The sequence below is a fragment of the Ananas comosus genome, linkage group 17 (assembly GCF_001540865.1).
Source record: "Ananas comosus cultivar F153 linkage group 17, ASM154086v1, whole genome shotgun sequence".
NCBI lineage: Eukaryota > Viridiplantae > Streptophyta > Magnoliopsida > Poales > Bromeliaceae > Ananas > Ananas comosus.
In genome coordinates this window covers 393,678-409,549 of record NC_033637.1, presented here as the reverse complement: position 1 = coordinate 409,549, position 15,872 = coordinate 393,678, and the positions used below count along the sequence as shown (strand labels likewise).

Below are 15,872 nucleotides of genomic sequence, written 5' to 3'. Positions count from 1 at the left end.
GAGAATAGTAGTTCTTGGTTATCCCCATCAACACCTTCATTTTCTATATAAAACTATCTAAAATTGTTCTTATCCCCGGGAACAATCCAATTTTCATTCAAATACTATTTTTTTTTAACCCCATATTTGTACTTATCCCTGTAATAGCTAGTTCTTACTTATACCCGAACCAAACGGTACTATAATGATTAAAAAGTTGATAGTAAATGTTGATTAAATTTCTGTCATTAATAGTACAGGAGCTTAATTTGTTGAACAAAATCTAGGTTAGCCACAATGACCAGAATGATCAGATTAATTTTAGACAAGGTTTAAAGGTAACGACAGTAATACCAGTACAACAAGAATTATTATTGTTGATATATTAGCAATTGCATTAAATCTAATCACTATCCATATAGTAAACTTGGTGGATTCAAGATTTGTAAATAATTATCTTTTGAAACAAATTATGAAAATAAATCGTTTTAGAGGGAAAGGATGAGGAGCAGCGAGAATCTAGGTCGGCTAAGAATGATATTTCATTTAATTAGGGTTATACCTCCTATTAAAGAAAACAGAACAAAACCAAAAACAAGATTGAGATGCAATTGAGCTAGAGTATAATCGTAACTTAATAGACTAAATAAATTAACACAATGATGAGTAGGAGAACTAAATTGATCACTTCAGTTTTAGCNAGAGATATCATAAATGTCTACTTCATGCATGCCTTGTATGTCCATAATTAATAAGTTGATCACTCCACATTAACAAGAGAGTGCCAGAAGAAATATATATGAAAGCTGCTAACTTTTTTTAATCAAATTAATTCATGTATAAAAACATAATTAATTTTACAAAGAATAACAATTATAGTAGTACCCACCGTCCCTAGATCAAGTGACAAAGGGCTTGGTGGTTGGTACCCGAGACCCAAGTTCGAATCCTAGTTGATTCACATTTCCGGCTAAGTTTATTTCTAAATAAAATAAACGAAGCGAATAGCATGCTATCTATCTCTCAAAAAAAAAAAAAACAATTATAGTAGTACTATATTCAAATATGTATATAACTAAATTTTTTAGTTAAGCGAGTTTTCAATAATAGATATATCACATTCCGATCGAGCACATGTTATTCGACTATATTTTCGTAACAGGTTCATGCTTGCTTTTTTCGCGTTCTTGTAGTAGTCAAATTCTTTTCTCCCACTTGATCAGCCTTTTTTTATAGGATTAAGAAGTTTGAAGCAGTCCAAAAAGAAAGAAATAAATAAATAAAAAAAGAGATAAAAAGGAAAATATTCAATGAACGGTGAATATTTGGTATTAAAAAAGAAAAAAAGAAAAAGAAAAAAAAAACAATGAGATCGTTTTCGGACCCCACTAACGAGGTGCATGCGTGCTGAGCCGGTTGACGACACGATCCCACCACAAAGCTTAAAGTTCGCCCCGAATCAGGCATTGCTTCTTGTGGGCCACGTCTCTCTCGCGCCACCGCCCTAACCCGTTTAATTAGCCCCTTCGACTTTCCCATATTCTCAAATTTGCCATTATTCCTAGTACTGTATATTTTGAATAATGAGTTGAGCTGTTGTACTATCTTGGATAGTATTTGCTGTTAACTTTTTTACCTCTTAAATTCATAATTTTATTATTACTATTAAATAATAAATTATATATATATAATGATTAAAAAGTTGATAGTAAATATTGATTAAATTTCTGTCATTAATAGTACAGGAGCTTAAGTTGTTGAACAAAATCTAGGTTAGCCACAATGACCAAAATGATCAGATTAATTTTAGACAAAACCAAAAACAAGATTGAGATGCAATTGAGCTAGAGTATAATCGTAACTTAATAGACTAAATAAATTAACATAATGATGTGTAGGAGAACTAAATTGATCACTTCAGTTTTAGCTTTATTAGGCTCAAAATGCACATGTAATAACTATGCGCTTCTTATACCACACATGTACTCGAATACTTGGAAAACAATAGTGGGTGTTTCTAGATGCGACAATGACATTTACTCTCTCTACTCTTCTATACACTTTTTATACACATCTACGGTGCACAACTATAAAAAGAGGGATAAGGGCCTATTTGTAATGAGATTACGAGTAAGGATCTTTGGATTGGTCAAAGTCGACGCGGAGTAACCTAGTGGTGGTAGTGGTGGCCATTAGATCATATCATTGTTGGTCAAAGCACTTTGCTCCCCTGTGCGAGGGGGCGCGGTCACTCTCAATTACCTTCCCAATCCCAACCACATGTGCCCCCCACTAATTACAAAACCCCACTGTTTCGTGCACTGCTGTTTTTTTTTTTTTTTTTTTTTTTTTTTTTTTTTTTTTTTTTTTTTTTTTTTTTTTTTTTTTTTTTTTTTTGTTTTTTTTTTTTTTTTTGGTATGAATCAATGTATGTAGGGAATTTTTTACATCATTGGTCACTGGACTTTTTGTAAAAGTTTATTGCAATTGCTGAATTTTAACTTTCTAAAGCTTTTATGCTAAATCTTATTTTGTGTTTCAACTGTGTTTTTTTATCAGCATTTATTAGACCAATTCTAACAAAGAATAATATTACAATCAACTCAAATAATTTTGAGATAATATAGCAGCCATGTTAACTGCTAATTTACTGTTATGTTATCTTTTTTATATTACTCCCAGATTTAGTTAGACGTATTAATAATTTCTGCTAAAGAATTAAATAAAAGTTTGAGAGAAAATCACGTTTATAACTACATAGTATTGTATGCTTTCAAACAAATATCAGAAATTTCTACAAACCAATTTTATAAGTATATATAATACATCTCATTCGTAGCAATAAGTAAATCAAAATTTTCTAGTGATCGTTTTGTTATTAATTTTTCCGTTGATAAAATGAAAAGAGAAAAAATGATTAGCCTAGGGAGCGGCCTAATTAAGTTATGAATCATAGGTTAACATTAATAATTAGCCCATTTACTTAACCAACCCACCCAAACTGTATGGAGAATAAACAAAAGGCAAATCGGTGGGTCCCGGGAGTGCACTTTGTCGATGGCATTCTTGCAATAATATCACAAAGATGGTGACATTTCTCTCACCCCTCTTCTCTTAAATACCAACCCTCCCTCTACCTTCCACCACCCTTCTCAGGGCTCAACCCAACAACGCAACTCAAAAAAAGAAAAAAGAAAAAAGAAAAACTTGCACTACACAATTCCTCTAAACCTATGTACAAACGGAGTTGATTATTACAGAGAATTTGCGTGCATGGGGAATTGCTTTGTAGTTGAGGAGAGAAAGGTGGCGAGCGTAACGAAGATGGAGGGTGGTGGTGATCATCAAGTCCCCATGGCCCAATTAGGTGGTCGTGATCATGATCCGACGGCCGGTGTGGGAGGAGGGGGCCAACTGAGGATAAAGCTGGTTGTGAGTAAGCAAGAGTTGAAGGCTATGTTGAGCAGAGAGGTGATCTCCCTCGAGGATATGATCTCACTGCTGCACAAAGAAGCAAACAAAGGAAGTGAGAGAGACAAGGAAAGAAGCATGCAAGGGTGGAGACCTGCTTTGGAAAGCATACCGGAAGGGAATGATTTCTCATCCTAGCTATATAGGAATCATCTATTATATATTGCTTTTCCTCGGAGAGTATATATATATATATATATATATATACATATAGGGTCCGGCTACTATTCTATTAATAGGATTGGGACCCTTGTCCTATCAAGTCGATTTGAATGATCGAAACTTCAAATTAATAATTATACATGTAAATATATATCTATATATATTTGTAGTTTTCTGGTTGCAAGGGTTCTCTTTCTCTTTTCTTGGCACCTTTGGATGCTTAGAAAAGGCAGAGATAACCCGTAAGCCTTATAGTGCAGTGGTTTCTCTTCTTCCGGGGTACGTTGCATGAAATTCCTAACAGGGATTGAAGTTATACCCGAAGTTTGTTTTTTGTTTTTTTGCTTTTCTTTTTTTCCCTTTTCCCCTGTGAGTTGAGTAAGTTACCTAAGTGAAGGCTTTATTTGGTGGAAACAATTATTTTTCTTGAGTGACATGGTAAATCTTACAGAGGAATGTTATAAATCACTGAGCATTGATCACCTCTGCAAGATTTCTGGTGGTTTCAAGTGGATATATTTTCCTTTCTCTCTCTTTTGTTGTTGTTTGTTGCTGCTGCTGCTAGAAGACGAATTACATATTGCTTTACAATTTGCCCCTTTAACAATTTCCTGCCTCAGTGTATCAAAAGGCAAAAGTGGTAACTCTACTGTGGGGTGTTACAGGTTCGATTCGGGGTTCAATTGCTAGTTCTTACATAATCTGAATCTGAATCCAATCTAAATATAAGGTGTCAGATGGGCTTGGAAAATTAAGTATTAGATCCAAAACTTCGATTAAAAGCTGAATCCTTAAATGAAAAGCAAAATAGTTATGCCCACTTCCAGAAAATGGATGGTAGTAACTCAAATAATTGATTTTTGCCATCATTGGGAGATTTATTTAAAATCTATATGCTCATGAAGGAAATCTAGCTAGGATCCACACCGAGTTCTGGTTGGGCTCAGATTCATGCGCTTGTTGGTTTATTGGGTCACATCAACAACATTCATTATTAAGATAAGGGTTTGAACACATGCTGATTTTCTATTACGCCATCGCACTCAAAGTTATGATTGCCATGGCATGGTGTTAAGGGTGCGTTTGGTTTGCATTATGAAAGATTACTAGGAATAAAAGATATCCGAGAATCTTATTATTATTCATTCTATTATTAAGAATGTGAAATTTTTATGTTTGGTTTGCACGGTAATATTAATTAGCCATATTATTTAATATTACAAAAAATAAACAATTAACTAATTAATTAATTAATTTAATTTTAGATAATATTACCAAAAATTTTAATATCTTTTTAGAAAAAAGGAAGAGAGAGTATAAGTTAAAGAGAGAGAGCATAATTAAAAAAATAGAAAGAAAAATATAGTCGAAATTAGAGGGAGTGAGAGAGTTGAAATTTTAGAAAGAGAGAGAGAGAAAGCTTAGTTTAGAGAGAGAAAAAAAGTTGAATTTTAAAGAGAAAAATAAGTTTAGAGAGAGATATAAGGTTAGAGTGTAAAGAAAAATAATATCAATTAGCCGGCGGGTAAGAAGAAAGAAAGAGATTAGACATATTATAATTACCCCAATTCATTAATATGAGGATACCCATCCTTCCTAAAGGAAATGAGATTAGTACTTTGGGATGAATCTTATTCTCAAGTGAATCCAATATTACCAACTAGATTACTTAGTACGTTTAGCCAAATACCGTCATATTTTTTTTATTCCCATTGAATTATTAGAAATCTTTAAAAGATAGCGCGAACCAAACGCACCCTAAGTGTTATCCAAATCCGCAATTGAAATATCTTGCTAAGTCTAATCTTTGCCTAAGCTTACATGGGATGAGCTCAAAGCTGAGTGATGCTGAAAGAGACACAGCACATCAAAATAATTTCATTCTTGAAGGAATAATTCTATCATCAGTGGCTTATCTTGGAACAGGAGAACATTGAAAGGGATAAAAGGTTTAAGACCACTTTTATTTTTTATCCTTGTAAGAAGTGACACCATAATCATAAAAACAATCTAGAATGAAGATTTTCCAAATTCAACTGACTATTGCAATCTTGTCCGCTATTGTTTATTATATAGGAAACAGTAGTAAATTCACTAAACCCAAGTTATTTTGTGCCTTAATAGAAGAAAAAACGCTTCCCTTCATGCATAGCTTGAACAAAATGGAGGAACATGAATGATCGCAATAGAAAATATAGTGCAGTGGGTAAGTTAATGATCCTTCTGTTGGAGTTTGTCCTTTAACCATTTATTCAATGTCATAGAAAAAGAAAAAAAATAAAACTTTTTCTATGAGAAACAATATCCATCAAAAGCTAAATGCAATTTTGCACACTAGACAATGCTTGTTCTTCATCAAGCAGTAGTTAAGCTTAGGTATGCATTCTAGCTTTCCCCTACTCCTTACTGCTGATTGAACTGCAGATTAAAAATTCTGGAACGAGTTCAATAAATTTAGTCAGTTCTATTTCTAGAACCATATTGGAGTCGGCACCGCCAAGCTCAACGTAATAAGGAGGTTTCGGCAGCAACTATATACATTTGAGAGTGAACTCAGATTGACCTGCACAAATGAAGACACATCTTGTTTAGATTAATATCTAAATAGGATTGCTGTGAAACATAAGAATAAATGCAATAATTCCTCATTGAAATAGTAGCTACATTATACTCCCGTGACCAAACAAAAGGGCGATGATGGGACGATAAACTTGCCAAAACGGAAAATTCTTAGAGAAGGATGGACCGACAAAACAGACTAAAGCCTTATAAGAAGTAGAGCTATCAGAAAAGGAAAAGACGATGAAAAGAAAGGGCGGTATGATATCTGGAATTTTTGGTTGCATATTTTGCTCCAAGGTGCTTGAATAAAAGGATCAAAAATAGTGCAAGAGAAGACAAATGACCCTTCAAAGAGCACGACCATAAAGGAAAGCTCCTGTTTATCATGAAGAGCCTAGTTGGATGTCGGAACAAGTTATAAGGGGATAGCATTTGTTTGGCAGTTCTTTCGTGTTGTGATTACAGCATAGAAGCTCGACTTTAAACCATTGCATTGCGAGATTTTGATAACGGTAATGCTGTTAAGAGATCTAATTTTGATATTAAACAAATAAATTTATTAAGTTTGTTCACTATTCAATAACTGTCGTTTATCAGATAAAATAAATTTGATCTTCCCATACCAAAAGCACATCTGCTAATATCACTTCCAATAATTATGATTTTCCAAGATAGTGCATTATTCTATGAGGTGATTTATTGTATTTCTAAGGAAAAGAGATTACATTTTTCTAATTGCTCTCCTGTAGGCATCTTTTAGTGTCTCTTAACAACAAAAGAAACTAAGCTAAACTAAAGGAGATAAAGAACCAAAATAAAAAAGGGAAAAGAATATTCAACGGAGTAATTTACCTCACTAATTTCCGATATAATTGCTGGAAACAGAACAAAAGAGTCGATAATTCCCCCACTAAAATCATCTGAAGTATATGCTCTCAGGCTAAGATCAAAGCTGTTGATACCAACACAAAAAGGCCCAAGAAGGGAACAGCCTGGAGGAAGCGAAAAGCCAAGCAGAATGTCAAATGGCTTAAGATAACTGTCGATTCACCAACATTGAAGTAGCTTTAAAATAGATTGTAGATTTGTAGGTCTAACTAAAGTTAACCACCAACTTACTTGTAGCACTTTAATTGACCTTTAGCCAGACACTAAGGTCGAAAGAAGAAACAATTTCCGATATAGTTAGCTAAACTGGCCAAATGTTATGGCAATTTGCTGATGCATGTCTAGTTCCATATTTACTCAAAAATGTAGAAAGGTGTTAACCTGATCTTCTTCAGAGTGGCTTTATCAACTGCTATGCAAATCTACTACTTGGTGTATCCTTGGTGGCTCTCAAACTTTAGTCACTTAAGTATGAAACATGTTGGATATATGTCTTCTTTTGTATAGGGCATAAAGAGATTTGTTTGGCCCATAGATTTTCTAAATGCGAAAGAGACATGAATATAGAAGTTGGTTCATAGTGCAGTGGATCTATCGAAGTCCTTTAACTGTGAATGGGATGATTTTAATTGGATGGTGAAGTGTGTTTTCATGAAACTCATGCATGTTGTGTTTGTCAAAAGCCTGGGTATAGGCTAATTAAGAATGTTGATGCAAGTTGCAAAATTTGATATGTGCACGTATGCATATAAAAGGATTGCCATACTTCACAGGTAATCAGAATTAAGTCGCAAATTGCCTAACCACGTAAATTGATATCTCTTCTTTGTGTATTTCTTTTCTATTTTTTTTTACTAATTCTTTATTCGTGTAGTTTGTTGACAGCACATGCAGGACAATCCTAAGCCAAAACAAAACAGAGAAATGGAAGAGAATGAAAATGATAGAATTTGTATAGAAGAATGTGGATATCTTACCATTAGCTTGGAAGATGATGACATTGGTGGAAGATATCCACGTAATCCAATATTATAAACAGGGGTGCCATCAGGATAAAACAACCCATAATTCCTTTCTGAGGTTGGTCCCGGTTTTAAATCCTCGTTAAACAATGCGAAAACAAATATATCAACTGGTGCAGATGGTTTTAATGGCGTGCCTTGGTTCATCGCTATTCTCTGCAACAAATTCCCATTATATATTGCAGCATATTCAGGGGTGGCTCCTACCTCATCAGGATCTCCTCTGGATGGCCACCCTGTCTCTGATATCCTCACATCAATATCCGTGTGCCCCATAGCTTGAATAGCAGAATACACTGAATCGATCTGAGCATAAAGCATGTTATCATAGTTCAGTTTTGTATTTGGGTCAATTACTCCTGGATTGGGTTGGAAGAGCACATACTCCAACGAAACACTGCTAGGGTCTGCCTTGTAAGCAAAATAAGGATAGGCATTAATGAGAAATGGGGACTTAGCCATCGAATGGAAATTTAGGAGGGGTTGGATGTAAACTGCAAGATCCTGGCGAAAAGAACTAGCCGATGGAGGATAAGAGTTCCCCAAGATATCAAGGGAATGGGCAGTAGTGACATTTACTTGCTTGTCCAATCCAAGAGAAACAAGAACTTGATATACAGATTGCATTGCTGGTAAAATATTGGCCATTAAAGTAGTATTATTGCCAGTGAAAACCTCATTACCGACAGTGATACAAGTAATGCGGGTATGTGGAAGGTAAGGCAGGACATGTTGTTGAACCCATGCTTGGGCTTTTGAAGGGTCAGTCATCGTTGCTACATTCTCATTGCCGATTCCAACTATGAATTCAACATTAGTATTGAGGAAGGCACTTAAGACATTCTGGTCAGCATCATAGAGCTTTACTCTGCTGACGTTGAGGGATTGAAGGAACCAGGATACTCTGCCTGGGGAAGGGAGATTGTTAGCAATTTGCCCATAGTTGATCCCAACCGTGAGTGCAAGTGATTGGCTTGATGGATCTGCAAATGTGACAACTTTGAGAATCTGTTGCAACAGCTACATGCAGGGGAATAATTATTGAGCCATTTTAGAACGCACTCCATTCAAGAATATAAATAATATTAGATGAGAATTATGGAATTTTCTTTCTATGTTGAATCAGATCAGCGCATTTTTTTAATAATGAGTTCCGAAAATAATTACAGAACAAATAATAAGAAATAAGATCATCAATAATATATACTCTATTGTTTTGAACAGAGACTCGCTTAAAGGCGGTTACCACACAGAAAAAAGAATTAGGCATTTAATATTAAGGTGATGAAGAAAAAGGCAATTGTTTATTCTGCCCAATATATTATTGTCCTAATCTATGTTAACCACAGATATTTCTTAATTCTATAACTGGAACAAACTTCCACTGTTCCACATGATCATGCGATTATGGCGGTGCTGGAAAGTACACTTTTGATACTTTCATTCACCTCAACTAATAAATATGATAATATTGGTAGTACCAAATTCTCTGGTTCGTTTTTTATTATTATTAACAGAAGACCTACATAACTAAGCAACACTAGTTTGGCTGGTCATACTACAATCAAAACCATGAATTAGTTTAATAATGAGCTCTTCCAATTTGGATCCTGCTCAGATCTACATACACGCGATATAATGGACACGAGACCTTATTTAAATACTTGACGCCCCTACTGTAGCACTGATTAAGCACCTAGGGACGATGTGATTAAGCGCCTTATGAATAAATTATAGAATCTAAGGACAACTTAATCACACTATTTTTACAAAGATTACATAATATTAATTTTCCTTTTAGAAGACGAAAAGTGAAATGGATCTCAAAAATTGCTTAGAAAATTTACAAACTTATCTTAACAATGCCGCCTCAGTGGTTGAAATTGTTCAACCGAAATATAATGCCCTGAATTCGACTTCTTAGGAGCAAATCTTAAAACTACGCACACTGAATAAATCAATCAAAAAAAAATTAAATAACAATCCCGGAGAAACTAAAAGATAATAGATGCTCCGCTTATCGACAGGTACATCAATCGATCGCCATTTTCACAATGGATTTATTGCACGGCGCGATCTCTAGAAATGTTAACATGAAATGCGACGAAGGCGATGTAATCCGAGGATAATGGAAGAGGATTCGCTATGTTTCTCGAAGGATCGAGAGAGAGAGAGAGAGAGAGAGAGAGAGAGAGTGAGAGAGAGAGAGAGATGCGAACCTGAGAGGAAGAGGAGTAAAAGAGAGAGGAGATGGAGGAGGAGGAGGGAGAGAATGGTACGCGTCTCCGCCATTGTCTCCAGGGTGTGAGCTTCGATCCCCACTGACGCGTCTGCCGCTTCCTCTCCCACTCCACTTGCCACCTCATTTAAGAATCTTGTTTTGGTGGGGGGAGAGAGCCTTCACGAGTCTCGTGCTTTCTCACCCCGTTTCGACACGTGTCGTTACTGTTCCCGGCGCGTGTGGTCATAAGAGCATTAATCTGACCTCTCTATCCCTGGAATTATCTATTCTCCGACAACAGCAGCTAGGGGGGATGGGAGGGTAATTTCGTCCATTAAGAGTTGAGCCGGTGACAGGGGGTGTCAACGGAAAATAACGTCTTCCACTAGCGAGGAAGAAGGTGGGGTGGGGAGGTCACCGACAGGTGGCGGTGGGAGAACGTGGGAAGAGGAGTGGGTGGCCGACGCGGGATGACGCAGTTCCAAGTAGATCGCACGTGTCGTTGCTTCCAACTCGGCAACTAAGTCTTATTGGGCCGAGGAGTGGGCCCACCTTTTGGGCCCGGCCGTGCACCGAGCCAATGGCTATTCGTTGCTATCCCCGCTTTCTCCGCTTTAAATGAAACGCCGTTTAGTCCGTCCTTATTCTGTATTCTGTTGCTACTCGCTAGGCGAGCTACCCAGAATCCCAGAATGGAAATCAAATAATTAAAAGTCAGCAAATATAAAGCCACCCGGAATTCCCAAATGGAAATCAAACGAAGTATATACTGCTGGTGAATCAAGTATCATCCAAGTAATGCATGTACGAGAAGCATTTATCATAGCCCTTTCAACAAATTTCGCTTGCACCAAAAGTGAGAGCACCAAATTGATACTTCTACTTTCGGGCCTCAAAATCTCATTTTGAGATCCTGCTGCGGTATAAAATTATGAAAATGATTTCCACTAAGAGCAGATGAAACCAAACAACTATTTAGTCCTTTACTGTACTCTATCACCCTGTGCCCTGTGGGTGGAGGAAAAGAGTACAAATATTTTACTTGCCAGATTCGCCAGAGTGACGGTGAAGCTTTCCACTGCTTTCCTCTCCATCCGTCAAGCTTGCCTCAACATCCTTTGCTTCCAGAGATAATACCCTGGACCCGGTCCACGGCATCAGTCAAAAAAACGCCCCTTACCAATTGATCGAGAGACGAGAGGGATAGAAAATCAACTTATAAATCCTTGAAGTAGTCTACAATATCAAGAAAAAATCTACATGTCAAAACAACATTAATGTTTTCAAAAACCAATTGCCGGAGCATCTAAAAAGACTATTGCATTTCACACTTACAAACTACCGTCACGTTTTTAAGAGGTTTAGATTTGGGTTCTAGAGGAGAGCCATGATGCACCAGGTTCAGGTAATGGTCAACCTTTTCTTACAGCCTTCTCTTGCATAATAAGTCCTTTAAAACATATAAACTATAATAATAAAGGGCTAAAAAGAAATACCAAAATGGTAAAAAAAAAAAAAAGCTGGTCTCACACAGGATTGCAACTGTCAATTGTGGACAAGGTCAAGGTGTAATGACTTGAACACCATGATTGCCAGATCAGCAAACACACCTTCGGCTGAATAGCCCTGTGAGCAAACCACTAATTTTTTTTTTTTAAAAAAAAACTGGTTAGAATTTGGTGGTTATCAAAATAATTCGACAAAAGAATAGAGAAACAAGAGCATCTCCACTGAACTTTTGATTGAAAAATCACATGCTATGTCTTAAGAGTACAAAATAAAAAGAAAAGGAAAAAATATTGAATAAGTTTGGCATACGGGCCCTTCTATTATTCTCACTTCCTATCATGATCAACAAGCTTTTGGGGCTTTATCTTGTGCCTATCCTTGTAATCTGTCCTCTAGCCAAAAAGTTCTAATTATTGCATTCAACTATACTTTCTTTCGGCGATGTGATCAGTTGCTGCAATATTCTTGGCGGATATTGTCAGGCTTGAATATGGGCAGCAGGTTTTTTGCAATCTATGTCTGATTTTGACTTGAAACAACTTTAACACAAACATATTCCAAGTTATCCACAGCAACATCAGCAGCTAAAGCTTTTGTAGCAGTGTTATTTGTGTAGAGCTGTATCAAAAAGGACTATCAGGTTTTTAATTAAAATCCTCAAGCAGCTTCCCCTTGCAGCAGAGACAGAAGCTTTAATTTGGAGAAGCTTTTGGAACACAAAGGCTTATTTTAGTTTCCTAGTTCCTGCAACAACAAAGGTTTTTGGTTTTCAGACAGCTGATTATAGCTTCCCAAATTACAGATGCTGTTTTAGCCAACTGGCCAAACAGACGCTTGGGTTTGAAGTAGAGAATTATTTAACTAAAAAAGAATCCAATGGACCATAAGAAATACAGGTAACAAACTACAGAGAACTTGAGATCCTGACAGCCAAGACTCAAAAGCTTACATAGAAGATTACCAATACCAGATAACAGAAGCTTAAGGACGATCAAAACAAACTTCAAGTCAGTAATTGCATAACTAACTCTACGCAGATCACATGAGATCTCAGTTGTGAATCATTTGAGCAATATCTTAATCCCTTTTCTTTCTTTTCTTTTATTTTGTTTATTTTGTTTTTTTTTTTTTTTTTGAGAGCAATTTCTTAATCATTAAAAAAGTTGCCATGTTTATCTTCCTTGCATGGTGATGGCCTGCCTCAATGAATGGAGTTTCTGAGAAGTCCCAAGAGTCTCATGTTCCCTAGTTACTATGAGAAAAAAACAGACGAAAAGCTAAGCTAGAAGGATCACAAAGATTTTATCAAATGCATAGAGCCAAATGGTAAAAGAATTAAATGGTTCAGTTAGTCTCCTAGCTCCTTATCTTCTTGCAATTCGTAGGTAACTTAAAGAGTTGCTCCAATTGTCTCACATTCTACTCTGAACCACGATCGCCCAGTTTACCAAGTAAATATTGCTTTAGTGGTGGCAAATATTATATCAAAACACTACTATTAGTTTGAATGAGGATATGAAGTACAACTAGGCATCAACTATAGCAGAATCTGTGATAAATACTTTGCCAACTCTCTTGGGAACATTCAGATACGATATTTCCAGCATGAGATCCTTGTCATGTCCACCATGAATTCCACAACCTACTGTTATTTGCTATTTACATCCCCCACTCGACAAAGTACAAGAACTTCAAACTACTAAATTATCGCACTTCTCCAGTAGATTACGCTCAACATGCTCTATTTGATAGAAACCATTACTGTAGAAAATCCATGTGATTAGGAGCAAAAGAGCGATGTGATAGCGTCAACTCGCACACTATATAAAGCCGAACTATATTAAAGACATAAATCAAGACCCAGCAAAGCTAAAGCCATAATATCTGGACTTCAATACTACTCTTACGGGGTTTTTCAAGACAGAAGTTCAGACCCATCCAAAAATGTATTTTTCGATCCAGATAAACCAGCTATGATGATTTGAAAGCTATAAGGGGTTACGACCACGGTAACAACTTTGCCATTCAGCTCCATCACTAGCGATCTCAACAGTATTTAAACTCACTCCACAATAGAACAAATTCTTTACATGAGCAAATCTACTCGAAATATTTTGATCTTCATGAAATGATTAGTTTGTTCAAATCTTTCTAATCTTTGAGGTGTTGCTCACTACTTCCCAAGATTGTCAGTGAACTACGAGGAGGACTGCCAGTTCTTGTGCTAACCTCCCTTCCCATAAGAAGAAGCATCTTTTTTTTAGCCCTCATGAATCGTTCTAATCCTAAGGTTCTTAGAACAAACACAGACGCATGCCATAAGTCTGTATTAGACAAACAATACGAGCACGCAGATATAGTTCCAAGGGAACTTCGCACAAATTTTCAACCTTACACATTGTAAAGAGTAATCGACTTTAAAAATGACAAAAACTTCATGGTTTCATAAAGCAAATACGCAAATATAATATTGAATACATTGAACATATTGTACAGATTACGAATCTAACTATTTAATAGCGCGAAAAGGAGCTTATTAGCAGAAAAAAAACAGAGAAACAAGGAGAGGCCTCCTTTTAAACATCGAGTAAAACCCTAGAAACCTGGAGCGGGACATAGATACGTTGAAAAGGAGAGATCGTACAGATCGTGGCGGCGAACGAGAGTTGGAGAGAGGAAGAGCGCACGGCGGAGAAGAAGAGCAGGGGACGAGAGAGAGAGAGAAGCGAGCGCCCGAGTAGGCGATAGTGACGACCCTAAACAGAAATTCGGTGGCGAAACATCCAAGCTTGCCGACTTCACTTATTAAAGTGATATCGGTGGCGGAAATATGTGCTTTTGCCGAGTTCAGTAATTGTGGATTTCTAGGAGAAAAGAGTGGGATGTAAAGCATATACTTTATACATTAAAAAATTTATATAATTTTTTTTGTATTGTTGGTATTAAATAATTAGAGTTATGATAAGACTAGTATAATCAAATGAATATTTAGATGAATGAAATGTAAGACTTATATTTACTTTGAATGTATGGTTAGTATTATTTTTTTAGGATTCATGTAAAACACTATTTTTAGCCAACTTCTGTAGATTTATGGTAGGGTAAAATATATGGGTAGCATGTTTATGTTTATGATATTACAATTTGATCTGTATTGTAGCGTGGGAAGTATTTATATATACACAAAATTTTATATCATGAAAAATATCTAAATATTCCAAAATATACGTAAAGCGTTACAGTATAAAAAGTATCTAAATATTTCACTCGGAGTGAATATGACATAATTCCTAAACACTCTACGGATTTTCTATTCAAAGTAGGAATATGGATATTTTTACAATTTGTAAGGTGATAGTGGAGACATTTATAATCTATAATCTTCTATAATAACTTTAACTATATATCAATTGCCAGCCCTTGGAGCCGTGTCGGAATCATATCAATTTAGAATCGTGGGGCCCATGTACACTAAATGCTGGGGCCCACCTACTTCACACTTCTTAACTACGAAAAATTATTAAATACACCTGGCCTACAAGTTTATAAAACATCTAAGCCAATAAATTTAAAATTTTATAGTGGGATTTTAGGAACGAGGTGTATAAGAATTACTTAAACAGCTGGTGCAAGGAATAATTTCACTCTATTTACTATTCTCAACTGTGAGAAATTATTACCTACACCCGCACCCGCCACGGCAAGTAGTGTACTTATTTTTTAATAATTAATATTACCAAATCAATATCTCATCCTATAAATTAAGATTACAAAATCAATATCCAATCCTATAAATGTAATTTATGCCGTACAAAAAAAAAAACTAATGTATGACAATTAGGGAGTTTAAATTTTTATAATTGGGTTTAGAATTATGATGTATAAGATATATTTATACATCTGGTGAAGAAAATAATTTTTTTCTCTACTATCTGATCTTCCTATCATACTATTCTATTAATTAAATACTAGTCAATTAATTTAATTAAATTATTTTAATTAGTTTTTTATATAATTTTCTTATATTTTTATACATAGAATAATTTAATTCCTAATAA

The 15,872-nt window shown here is 35.6% G+C and overlaps 1 protein-coding gene across 2 annotated transcripts; it reads right to left on the bottom strand.

The window, feature by feature from the left end:
* On the bottom strand, positions 5,820-11,323 carry LOC109722704 (glucan endo-1,3-beta-glucosidase 14). 2 transcript variants are annotated; one of them, XM_020250817.1, is made up of 4 exons: positions 10,304-11,319; positions 8,040-9,067; positions 7,027-7,166; positions 5,820-6,175 (listed from the first exon to the last, which is right to left on the bottom strand). In XM_020250817.1, the coding sequence occupies exons 1-3, from the start codon at positions 10,374-10,376 to the stop codon at positions 7,110-7,112; spliced, it is 1,158 nt and encodes a 385-aa protein (XP_020106406.1). In that variant the 5' UTR covers positions 10,377-11,319; the 3' UTR covers positions 5,820-6,175; positions 7,027-7,109. The 2 variants fall into 2 exon arrangements, with proteins under 2 accessions (XP_020106406.1, XP_020106405.1); XM_020250816.1 differs by lacking the exon at positions 7,027-7,166 and having other exon boundaries at positions 10,304-11,323.

Bases quoted from the DNA above. Each gene is read 5' to 3' on its own strand.
- LOC109722704 (XM_020250816.1), bottom strand. From the start codon at position 10,376: ATGGCGGAGACGCGTACCATTCTCTCCCTCCTCCTCCTCCATCTCCTC. The intron at 9,068-10,303 runs GTTCGCATCTCT...TCACATTTGCAG, and splicing joins TTTACTCCTCTTCCTCTCAG to ATCCATCAAGCCAATCACTT. The intron at 6,176-8,039 runs GTAAGATATCCA...TCATTTGTGCAG, and splicing joins CATCATCTTCCAAGCTAATG to GTCAATCTGAGTTCACTCTC.